The sequence below is a fragment of the Dromiciops gliroides genome, chromosome 1 (genome assembly GCF_019393635.1).
Source record: "Dromiciops gliroides isolate mDroGli1 chromosome 1, mDroGli1.pri, whole genome shotgun sequence".
In the NCBI taxonomy this organism is placed as follows: Eukaryota; Metazoa; Chordata; class Mammalia; order Microbiotheria; family Microbiotheriidae; genus Dromiciops; species Dromiciops gliroides.
In genome coordinates, this window is record NC_057861.1 from 470,685,872 (window position 1) to 470,699,275 (window position 13,404).

At 33.8% G+C, this 13,404-nt stretch overlaps 1 protein-coding gene across 1 annotated transcript in view; it reads right to left on the reverse strand.

The window, feature by feature from the left end:
- LOC122750520 (fibrillin-2-like) overlaps window positions 1–13,404 on the reverse strand; it is a 137,203-nt gene that overhangs the window by 96,939 nt on the left and 26,860 nt on the right. Inside the window, exons 10-12 of the mRNA XM_043997270.1 lie at window positions 13,147–13,263; window positions 8,196–8,318; window positions 4,781–4,942 (exon numbers count right to left, since the gene is read on the reverse strand). Coding sequence (XP_043853205.1) covers window positions 4,781–4,942; window positions 8,196–8,318; window positions 13,147–13,263 — 402 coding nt within the window. The remainder of the gene's footprint in view (window positions 1–4,780; window positions 4,943–8,195; window positions 8,319–13,146; window positions 13,264–13,404) is intronic.

The following is a 13,404-nucleotide window of genomic DNA, read 5'->3' on the forward strand; positions in this document are numbered from 1 at the left end:
GCCAATAAATTTGACAATCTAAATGAAATGGATAAATATTTACAAAAATACAAACTGCCCAGGTTAACTGAAGAGGAAATAAAATTCTTAAATAAGCCCATATTAGAAAAAGACATCGAAAAATCCATTAATGAACTCCCTAAGAAAAAATCTCCAGGGCCAGATGGGTTTACAAGTGAATTCTACCAAACATTTAAAGAACAATTAATTCAAATATTATACAAATTATTTGGGAAAATAGGTGAAGAAGGAGTTCTACCAAATTCCTTTTATGACACAAATATGGTGGTGATACCAAAACCAGGTAGAGCCAAAACAGAGAAAGAAAATTATAGACCAATTTCCCTAATAAATATTGATGCAAAAATCTCAAATAAAATATTAGCAAGCTGATTACATCAAGTGATCACCAGGATAATACACTATGACCAGGTGGGATTTATACCAGGAATGCAGGGCTGGTTCAGCATTAGGAAAACTATCAACATAATCAACCACATCAATAACCAAACTAAACAAAATTATATGATTATCTCAATACATCCAGAGAAAGCTTCTGACAAAATACAGCACCCATTAGTAATAAAAACATTAGAGAGCATAGGAATAGGTGGAGCTTTCCTTAAAATAATAAGCAGTATCTACCTAAACCCAACAGCAACCATTGTATGTAATGGAGACCAGTTAGAGGACTTCCCAATAAGGTCAGGGGTGAAACAAGGATGTCCATTATCACCTCAATTATTTAATATTGTGCTAGAAATGTCAGCTTTAGCAATAAGAGGAGAAAAAGTATTAAAGGAATTAAAATAGGCAAGGTGGAGACAAAACTGTCACTCTTTGCAGATAAGATGGTATACTTAGAGAATCCTAGAGAACCAACTCAAAAACTGCTTGACACAATTAACAACTTTAGCAAAGTTGCAGGATATAAAATAAACCCACATAAATCATCAGCATTTCTATACATGACCAGCAAAGTCCAGCAGCAAGAGATAGAAGGAGAAATTCCATTTAAAGTAATGGTAGAAGGGACGACTAGGTGGTGCAGTGGATAAAGCACTGGCCCTGGATTCCGGAATACCTGAGTTCAAATCCGACCTCAGACACTTTACACTTACTAGGTGTGTGACCCTGGGCAAGTCACTTAACCCCCATTGCCCCGCCAAAAAAAATAATAAAAAATAAAGTAATGGTAGACAATATAAAATACTTGGGAGTCCTACTGCCAAGACAAACCCAGGAACTCTATGAACACAATTACAAAACATTTTTTACACAAATAAAACTAAATGTATGTAATTGGAAAAATATTAATTGCTTATGGAACAGCTGAGCTAATATAATAAAAATTATAATTCTACCCAAATTAATTTACTTATTCAGTGCCACACCAATCAGACTACCTAAAAATTATTTTATAGAGCTAGAAAAAATAATAAAAAAATTATTCTAGAAAAAAAAGGTCAAGAATATCTAGAGAAGTAATGAAAAAAAATGCACAGGAAGGTGGGTTAGCTGTACCAAATCTGAAGCTTTACTATAAAGTGGCAGTCATCAGAATTATTTGGTATTGGCTAAGAAATACAGTGGGGGATCAATGGAATAGGTTAGGCACAGGAGACACAGTAGTAAATGACTTTAGTAATGTACTGTTTGATAAACCAAAAGACTCCAGCCTCTGGGATAGGAACTCAGTATTTGACAAAAACTGCTGGGAAAACTGGAAGAGAGTATGGCAGAAACTAGGCATAGACCAATCTTACACTTTATACTAAAATAAGGTCAAAATGGGTACATGATTTCGACATAAAAGGTGGTACCATAGGTAAATTAGGAAAGGAAAGACTAGTTTACCTCTCAGATCTTTGGAAAGGAGAACAGTTTATGACCAAATAAGAGATAGACAATATTATTAAACACAAAATGGATGACTTTGATTACATTAAATTAAAAAGGTTTTGTACAAACAGAAGCAATGCAGCCAAAATTAGAAGGGAGACAGAAAGCCAGGAAACATTTTTTATACACAGTATTTCTGATAAAGGCCTAATTTCTAAAATATATCAGGAACTAAATCAAATTTATAAGAAACCAAGTCATTCCCCAATTGAGAAATGGTCGGAGGATATGAACAGGCAGTTTTCTGATAAAGAAATCAAAGCTATCTATTGCCATATGAGAAAATGCTCTAAATCACTATTGATTAGAGAAATGCAAATTAAAACAACTCTGAGGTACCACCTCACACCTATCAGATTGGCTAATATGACAAAAAAGGAATAATAAATTTTGGAGAAACTGTGGAAAAATTGGAACACTAATGCATTGTTGGTGGAGCTGTGAACTTATCCAACCATTCTGGAGAGCAATTTGGAATTATGCCCAAAGGGCTATAAAGCTGTACATACCCTTTGACCCAGCAATACCACTATTAGGTTTTACTTTCCCAAAGAGATCATAAAAAAGGGAAAAGGACCCACATGTACAAAAATATTTATAGCTGCTCTTTTTGTGGTGGCAAGGAATCAGAAAATGAGGGGTTGCCCATCAATTGAGGAATGGCTAAACAAGTTGTGGTATATGAATGCAATGGAATTCTATTGTTCTGTAAGAAACGATGAGCAGGAAGATTTCAGAGAAACCTGGATGGGCTTACATGAACTGATGCTGAGTGACATGAGCAGAACCACGAGAACATCACAGTATCAACAACATTATGTGCTGATCAACTGTGATAAACTTGATTCTTATCAGCAATACAATGGTCCAAGATAGTTCCAAAGGACTCATGATGGAAAATGTTCTCCAAATCCAGAAAAAAAAGAACTGTGGAATCTAGATGTAGATTGAACCAAACTATTTCTATTGGTTTTGTTTTTGTTGTTTTTCTTTTTTTGAGGTTTTCCTTTTTGTTCTGATTCTTCTTTCACAGTAAGAATAATGCAGAAATGTGTTTAATGTGATTGTACATATATAACCTATATCAGATTACTTGCTGTCTTGGCAAGGGGGAAAGGGAGGGGAGGGAGAAAAATTTGAAACTAGAAATCTTATAAAAACAAATGTTGAAAACTATTTCTACATGTAACTGGAAAATAATAAAATACTTTTATAGAAAAACAAATAAAAAATCAAAAATTAATGAAAAAAGACCTATACATACAATAAACAAAAGTTGAGAACTATCTTTACATGTAACAGGAAAAAAATAAAATACTTTATTATTAAAAAAAGGGAAGCAAAAATATATTTTTCCTCTTGTAAACAAAAGAAAATGGGCTTATGTCAATGTTGGGAGTTAAAAGAATTTGAAAATAAGGCATTCTGTGACTAACTTCAAGGAGAAAATTAATCTCAAAACAATAACACACTTTCTGAGAAAAGCTACAATAAAGATTTACCTATGATATTATGACAAAGTAACATTGTGGTTTATACTTGATTCTGCTTAATATAGCTTACTCTAGTACAGAAACTTGAAAAATTATAAGAATTCAATTTCCTTTTTGTGAACAGAAACATTTCAGTCTATATGGATGTAAAAGTAGGTTTCTATTTTTTTTTCAGAAAAATCTGCCATCTATCATTTTGAATTCTTGAAGAGGAAAAGTCTTGATATATGAACTTTCATTTTTTTCAGGGTAAATATTACATTGCCCTTGGAACTTTGGTACCAGTATGTTTGAAGACTATTAACTGAATGACAGAAAATTTAATAGGACTGTGGCAAAAGTGGTCCACTGCATTTCTTAATTAAAATTTGTAAGTTTGATGGAGTTGTTTTTTTGAGAATTATTGAAATGCCTTTAAAATCCAGATCACTCACTGCAACATCAAGTTACTTGTGACATCAGTGCAATCTCATTTTTTTTATATTCACACACGCATTCAAGACTGAAATAAAAGACTAACTTTTCAGATTTCCTTTTCCCATTTTCATTTCTTGTTACTGTTAGCTGCCTACAGGGATCTTTCTCCAAAAAGGTTATGAGAAAATTAAGATCAATTCTGTATCATTTTCTTATTTATTATATTTACAATTAATAAATTTTGTCCTGTAAATTCTTGTCTTGGTTCTTTATTTCTGAACTTTTAGTTCAGCTGGACTGTCATGGGTTTAAATTGAAAGATCCAGCTCTCCTGTTCAAGCAATTCATCCAACTTTGAAGAATACATGTGAAAAGAAAGGGAGCTGGACCTGATCTTTTTTCCACCAAGCTATCCTTCAAGCATGTCTGGTTTGCTATCCAAAAGTCTGGCTTTCAATCTCACACATGGACTCAAATAATGCATACATCTTAGTGTCATGAGAGAAGAAGGGGGATCATTGCTAGTTTCCATTATCAAACTTCCAACCAATCATGTTTGCCTATGCCTCAGCTTTGTAACCAATCATGTAACCCTCGATCTCATGTAATCTGTTCTTGCTTCTTTGGAATAAATAGAAGCAATCCATAGATCCATTTATTGACAGATAACATATATCTATTAATAGCATATATAGCTGGGGGCAGCTAGGTGGTGCAGTGAATAGAGCACCGGCTCTGGAGTCAGGAGTACCTGAGTTCAAATCCGACCTCAGACACTTAACACTTACTAGCTGTGTGACCCTGGGCAAGTCACTTAACCCCAATTGCCTCACTAAAAAAAATAGCATATATAGCTGTTAATAAAAGTTATCTTACGCAGAGATCTGCCTCAGTTTACCCTTTTGTTAAAATCACAAATGTGACAGTTGTTACATTTAGAAAAAAAATTAAAAGACATTTATACTTACTGCTGTTCACAGGTGGACAACTCTCACAGGGATTTACCCAGGCCTTTCCCAGGGAACAACTGCATGAGGAATGACTAACTCCAATACCAATCTCAGTGTTGCATGACAGAACCCCTTCCCCATGGGGACCAAATTTCAGGTAGCAGTTACAAACTCGATTATCTGTAGAACAATATATAAAGTTGTAATTAATGGTACTGTATGAAGGAATGCTACAAACATTAACATCTATTTCGGGAGAAGTTAAAAAAAGACTTTCTAGGTAATCTAATATAACTGTACTTGGAAAAAAACCCTCTAGAATGTACCTACCACCTTCTGAACTAGTCCATCCCACATTGGCATAGTTATTATTATTATTGGGTGTTCCTTATATTGAGCATAAATCTCCCTCTCTGTACCTTCAATGTATTACTCTTAGTGGGGTGAAATGGAACAAATCTATTTCCTCTTTCACATGACAATTCTTCAACTCCATTTAATGTCGCTGTTCTTTAGGTCAAATTCCGAGTCCTTTAAATCTACCTTTGAATGAGATGATTTGCCTTAATCATCCTAGTTATCCCTTCTCTAGATGTGCTTGAGCTTATCAGTGTTTTGTTTTGTTTTTGTTTTTTTTGCAGGGCAATGGGGGTTAAGTGACTTGCCCAGTTTCACACAGCTAGTAAGTGTCAAGTGTCTTAGGCCGGATTTGAACTCAGGTCCTCCTGAATCCAGGGCTGGTGCTTTATCCACTGTGCCACCTAGCCACCCCAATCAGTGTTCTTTATATGAAGTTCCTGAACATGTACTCCAAATGCGGTTTGACTGAGAAAGAATATAGTAGGATTAGCATTTTCCTAGTCTTGAACACTATCTCTCAGTGTAGCCTAAGATTGTATTATATTTTTAATGGCAATAACAAATTGTTTACCCACACAATTTATGGCCAATTAGACACCTCTCCCCACCCCCAATCTTTATCATGTCTTTTTTTTTCTCATCAAGTATGGAAGCTTCTCCTTTGTTAGTGATAAACTTTTCAGCAGCTGAGGAACAAACAAATTCCTGGTCAATCCTCTGGAGCTCTCCTTCCCAGTTTACATCAAACCACTGGAACATTCTACCTATTCAGCCAGTTCCTAATCCAGCAAATCAGGTTATCATCTAATCTAAAATTATTCATTTTGTCCATAACACAAGAGAATTTGTTATTTGCTTTCCTAAAATCTTGGTAAATCATATGTATATCTTCTAATCTGTCCCGTCAAAAAAGATTAATATGCATGATTATTCTTGATGAGGTAATGCTGGGCATTTGTACTCACCATTTACTTTTCTACAGGACTAGTAAAATTCTCTTTATATGTTTTAGTATTTGCCACGTTTAAAAGTTAAGCAAAGTACCCTGTAATTTGAAGACTCAGCTCTCTTCTCATTATTGAAAATAAGATCATTTGTTCTTCTCCAATCCTGCAGTATCTTTTCTGCTCTCAATGAATTTTCCAAAGTCACCAGCAGTAACCTCAGAAATAATACCTGTCATTTCTTTCAACAACCTGAGATGTAGTTCGTTTAGGCCTAATGACTTGATGTTATCGAGGACTGCTGGGTGCTCTCTTACAATGTCCTTAGTTAGCTTGGGTTTCAACAAATTAGGCATTTTTGTTACATCTTTTCTAGTCCAAAGATAATTTTTGGTTGAGAAAAGCAAAATATGAGCTGAGAAATTCAGCTTCATGCCATCCATCCTGAGCAGTAGTGCTAGTCCTTCTTTTATACTATTTTCCCTATTTTAAATTTTAAGTCTATTTTTCTCCTGGACTGAATTCCATTGTAAAATTTTTGTCCAAAGGATACTATATTTCCTCTATATCCTTTGAAATATGTTCTCCTAAAATCAAGAGTATATATTATCTTGTTTTTCTTTCATCTAACTTAGGATGTAAAATTGGGGTGGTTACTTCCACAAATAATCTCATCATTTTAATGATCATTGCTTATTTGTTTTTCTGAATGGTCACCTATCTTTTAAAGGATGAAACTGTCATTTTAGAAACTCAGATAATTATTAGGTACTGCTCTTTTTGAAGAGAGTAAACTCGAACAGATTTCAGATAGAAGTTCCTATTCACTACCATATTATGTTTCCACACACCACATGATGATGTATTCTTGAGTTGTTTTCTAAATTTCTCATAATTTCCTAGGAAAATCAATGAGAACATTGATTCTATTGATCTTCAAATTATTTCTACCATGCTTTTTCCTTTCAGACACTGAAATTCCTTACACATTATGTTTTTAACAAACATTAATACTTTACACTTTAGATAGGAACTATCTCTCACATCTGTCACTGGAAAAGCAGTTTGTATAAACGCTCTCAAAAGTAAATATAAAAACTTGGGAAAGTGGAACTAAAAACGAAGTTAACAAAGGCTAAAATAAATTTCTGTGAAATTCGAAAATATCTTTGAAAATTATACAACTACTCATTACCTAAAAATTCTAATGTATGTCTAATTTGTGATTCATGGTAAAAAGTATTTCTTACTTTTCATATCAAGATAAATGACATTATAATAGAACAAGACATTGAGGATAGTAGGGAACAGTAGTTCTGCAAAGGCATGAAACATCCTTCTTTCTTCTTCTTAATGAATTCCTTTTATTTTAGCTGAAAAACTCCACTAGGTAAATACAATCTAGCAGGAATAGGATAGATAGTAATGAATAGCTGAGGAAAGCTTTAGAAGGGCAATCTTTTCAAAGAGTTTCAAAGAAACGTTGATGAAGAATACAGACTTTCTTATCTCTAGTATTATTATTCTTTCCTTTCCTCCTCTGGCCCTATCTCTTATCCATTTTGTTAACATTTTTTCTGATTACTTCACCTTTTTTCATCTTATTACCTCATTTAGAGGAAACAGGATGTAGTAGAGAAAGCTCTACATTGAGGGTCAGCAGTCATATCTCAGACTCTATATTCCTTTATTAGGCTGTTGATCATGGACAAGGTATTTTACCTTTCTAAACCTCAGTTTTCTCACTTAGAAAATAAAGATGAAAACATCTAACTTCATCTCTTTTGAGGGTTAAAAGAATCAAAAGACATTGATATATATGAAAGTATTTTATAAATGGTAAATCATTCCATAAATATAAAGTATTATTATTAATTCCTCAACTTTCTAACTCTATAAGATGAATAAATGAAATATTAAGCACCCAAAAGGAGATATGAATATGGTAGTCATTATTAGATATTTAATAAACTTGACTGTTAGATAACAAGAACCAGGGAAAATTAATTTCAATTATATATTTTAAAAATTATCTCCAAAATGCACCAATTAGAATTCATGTTCTAAAGAAGTTGAATACTCATTGTTTTCTCTTTATTTTTGTTTTTTTTTTCATAAATTATACATACCCACACAACCTACATCAGTTGGGTTTAGCTGGAAGTCTGGTGGACAATTACATTCATATTGACAAGGGCTACTGACACAGAGACCATTAATACAATTTATGGGAGCAGCATACTCATTAACATCTAGAAAAAAAATAATGCAATTTTTAGTTTTTAAATTCCCACATAGGCTGATGTTCCAAATGATTGACAGTTTTAAATTAATGGGAAGGAAAAGGTACAGAAAAGATTTCAAAAATATTAGTGCTAACTCATCCAACAAATACAATTTGAAGGATCAAATTAAGAGAAATGTAAATTTGGCTTCTATAATTTCAATGGGAAAATAGTTTTTTAACTCTTCTAGAATAAGGTCAATATTATGTTTTGTAAGATTGCAGAGGAAGGCTCCTTGTTCTCCATTGACATTTTCATCCTCCCTCTTCCATAATCATTTAGCAATATCTCTTCCTTTGATGTTTACATCATCCAAATTTATCTTTCTATTAAGATACTATTAGTTATTATTTATTAATCCTCAGGACATTAGTATTTTTTCCTCAATGCATTCAGGGCCTTTCTTACAGTCCTGCTCTCCACTTCAACTGTTACCTTAATATTAGGGGATTTTAATATATGGACATATATACATATATACATACGCACATTCACATGCATGTATACATCACTCAGACATCTTTCTCTACTACCTCCCCCTTTACTCCAGAGGCAGCTAATAGCACAGTAGATTGATTACTGGGCATGCAGTCAGGGAGACTTGAGTTCAAATCTGTTCTCAGACACTTAATAGCTTTAAGACCCTGAGCAAGTCATCTGACCTTTGTTTGCCTCAGTTTCCTCAACTGTGAAATGGATATAATAATACCTCCCTTGAAGGGTTTTTGTGAGGATCAAATAAGATATTTGAAAAAAAGACACCTAGCATAGTGGCTGACACATAGTAGTGCGCATTTTTTTCTCCTTTCCCTTCTTACTTCCCAATCCTGTCTTAGATTTATATTTGTATTATCTATGCATATGTATGTATATAGGTAAGTAGGTAGGTATATACACATACACAAGGTGGGCCAAAAATAACATTGCTTTAATAACTTTTTGAAAATTATTTTTCTTAATTTTTTGAAATTTATGACTTGATTTTTCACATGTAATGTAAATTCATTTCATATATATTGTATATCATGCTATGGTAATATAAATTTAAAATAAAGGAGTTATTAAATATTGAAACCTCTGTGACTTTTGGCCCACCTTTATTATATGCATATACACATATATGTTTATATGGATAGATAATCGATACCCTGGGTTCCAAGTTTCTCATTCTATTCAATTTCTATGACCTACTCCTCCCATATACCTCAACAGCATTCCCTGTACATAAATGTTCATTCTCTTGCTCTTACCATCACTCACAACTGTTCTATTTATGTTAATGCATTCCAAATGTCTTTTATTTGCTCATAATCTTTTACAATTCGATCATTCCATGACTTGTAACCCTTAAATCCTATCTTTTGTTCCTGGCATGACTTCTAATCCCTTTGCTCCTTAGTTGTTGTTTCCCCCCCGCCCCAAAGCCATCACTCCTTGCAATAGCTACACTTTCCTCTCTTCCATATCTCAACTCTGATGAATCAGTTCAACTCTATACTATATACTACATTTTAACACTTTATTATCTTTTATCTATCACCAATTATACCCTGCCAAACAATTATAATGGATAACTCTCACTATTTGCACACTTTCCTCCTATTTAAATACTGATAAACTAAGTTGGAGAAAATCAAGAAACCCTGTTGAGTGTACTACAAATTTATAATACAAATCTCAACTAAGTCCTCTACAGCATGGCAATCATTTTATACCTCCTTAATAATTTGAATGGATTAAATTCGAAATCCCATGCACCAAAGCAGCTATTTCAAACCTTTCTGTCCCCTCTTCAAGACTAACAACACAGGGTTGTTGTGGGGATCAAATAAGAGAATATTTGTAAAATAAAACCACTTAGTACAGTGCCTGACACATAGTTGGTGTTATATAAATGCTTATTTTCTTCCCCTTTTTCCCCCTCTGCCTCCCCATTCCTATCTCAGATAAAAAGGTAGCTCTTTTCCTTGCCAATATAAGCCCCTTTAAATGTACCCTTCATCCCATCTCCTTCTGTTTTCTCTAGGAAACTGCCCCTACTAATATCTCCACCCTTAATTTTCATCTCTTCTTACCTACTGGTTTCTTTCTGCTGCCTACAAAGATGCTCATATCAAGTCAATGCTTAAAATACACTTGATTCCATCCATCCATATATATCACCTCAATGCTTAAAAATGCATTTGTTTCCATCCATTCTACTAGCTATCATCTATAGCTCCTTTCCATCATTGCTAAGGTCCTTTTGAAAAATGTCTACATTAGGTGCTTTACTTATCCTTTCATACAGTTCTAAAACTTCTCAAACCTGGCTTCTGAACAAATGATTCAACTGAAATTTGCCTCTCCAAAGTTATCAGTGAACTCTTATTTGCCAAATTAAGCAGTTTTTTTTTCTCAATTTTTATCCTTCTTGACTTTTCTGCAGTCTTTGACAGTGCTAATCACTCTCTTCTCCTCTGTACCCTCTCTTTTCTAGTGCTTTGTAACTGGTTTTTTTTAGTCCTCCCACATATCTGACTGTTCTCACTCTCATTTGATATATCTTAATTTTCGTCATGCCTACTAACCAGAGTATGATATAAGGGTCAGCTCAGGATCTCCCTTGTCTTCTCTCTCCACCTTCTTTCATTGAATGACTTCATATGCTCCCAATAGTTTAATTATAATCTCTATGCAGGTAACACCTAGATCTATATACACAACCCCAGTCTTTGATGAGTTCTAGTACTATATCAACTGTTTATAGGACTTTTCAAACTAGATCTGGTATTGACATTTCAAACTCAAAATGTCCAATAGCAGGTCATTATCTTTTCCCCTAAACCTTCCTCTCCAACTTTTATATTACTACTGAAGACACCACCATTCTCCAGGTACCTAGGTTTGCAATGAAGGTGTTGTTCTTGACTCTTCACTCAAATTCATCGTATATATGTAATTTGAGGGTATGTGTGTGTGTGTGTGTGTGTATGTGTGTGTGTGTGTATGTGTGTGTATGTCCCTTTCTCTCCATTTACACAGTCACCATTCAGGTCCTTCTCACCTGGACCATTGCAATACTTTCTAATTACTCCTTCTATTCCAAGTATCTAATTTACTAAAGGGATTTTTCCAAAGCTCATCCTATTTCTCTCTCACATACATATTCATTTCCCAACCCCCCACCCTGCTTCAGTGGGTCTTGATTATTTCCAGGTTGCAGAACCAAATTCCCAATTTGGCATTTAAAGTCTTTCATATCCTGTCCTCTTCCTATCTTTCTAGTGTTCTTTTACTTTACTCCCCTCTGTTCATTCTGCCATCTAGACATACTGGTTTAATTGCAATTACTTACATAAGACTTAAATTTTCTATTCAGCTCTGCTCTTTTCATCAGAAATGCTTGAAAGTCATCTATTTCATTAAATATCATTTCTCTCTCCCCTTCCCCTACCCTTGGTATAGGATTATATTCAGTTTTTCTGGGTAGGTTATTCTTGGTTATAATCCTAATTCTGGAAAAATCACTGTCTAAGGCCTTTGCTCCTTTATAACTGTAGATGCTAAATCTTGTGTGGTCCTCACTGGCTCTACAGTATTTGAAATCCTTCTGGTTGCTTTCAGTATGTTTTGGATTTGGCTATTATGTTTTGGGAAGTTTTCATTTTGGAATTTCTTTCAAAAAGTGACCAGTAGATCCTTTCAATTTCTACTTTGCCCTTGGTTCCATAATATCTGGGCAGTTTTCCTTTAAAATTTCTTGAAATGATATTTAGGGGGCAGCTAGGTGGCGCAGTGGATAGAGCACCGGCTCTGGAGTCAGGAGTACCTGAGTTCAAATCCAGCCTCAGACACTTAACACTTACTAGCGGTGTGACCCTGGGCAAGTCACTTAACCCCAATTGCCTCACTTAAAAAAAAAAAAAAAGGAAATGATATGTAGGTTCTTTTTTTTCCATCATGGATTTCAGGTAGTCAAATGATCCTTAAATTAATGTCTCCTCAATTATGACTCCTCATTCCAGGTCAATTGTTTTTCCTATAAGTTATTTCACATTTTATTCTTTGTCATTCTTTTGATTTTGTTTTATTATTTCTTAATGTCTTATGAAGTCATTAGATTCTACTTGCCCAATTCTAATTTTTATTTTCTTCAGTGAGGTTTTCACCTCTTTTACCATTGGGCCAATTCCAATTGTCAAGGAGTTATTTTCTCCAGCATTTTTTGTCTCTTTTACTAAATTGTTAATTATCTTTTAGTAATTTTCTTATATTTATGTTATTACATCATTTGTTTACAACAGCAGCAACAGATAAAATTTTGGTACTAATATAATTTAAAGGAAGAATGATATTATTATTAGCCAAAAGGCATAATTCTGCATGAGATCCAGAAAATCACACGAACAAGTGAAATACGAAGATGCTACCCAAAGTAAGGACTTGAGATTGTGAAAAACGTACTAGTGTTTGGTGTAGACCAATTTCATTTGATGAAAAAATGTTGAATGATGTTTCTATTAAGTAAAAACAAAGCAATAGCAATACCAACAGATGCAAAATAGTTAAATGAAATAAAACAAAACAAAACAAAAAAGGGTAAATCAAGTTGGCTCCAATTCAGGAAAATTTTGTGAGATATGAATGCTAGCTTCATCATTTTTTATACTGCAAGATAATCTGTGCTGTAAAGAATGTCTTTTATATGTGAAACAAGTGCTTCCAGATTGAGGTAATTTCATCTTCTTTTGGTGGTTTCTTTCATTGTAGCCAATTCAAACTTTAAAATGAAGTTGGAATGCCACTGACTTACCTTGGCAGAATTTGCTATCTGAACCTGGAGTCTCACATTCACAACAAAATGTAACAGGAATATTCAAGCACTGTCCATTCTCACAAAAATCAATGTTTTCTGCAGACTCATCAACATCTGTGTTGGAAATGGATTCAATTACTATTAAATTGTCATGACTTTTCATGTTTTTCTACTGTTTGTTCTTTTATTAAACCATTTATTCTGACAATTAAGCTCTTATGACATATAGTATTTGAATCTTCAGGACAAATAATC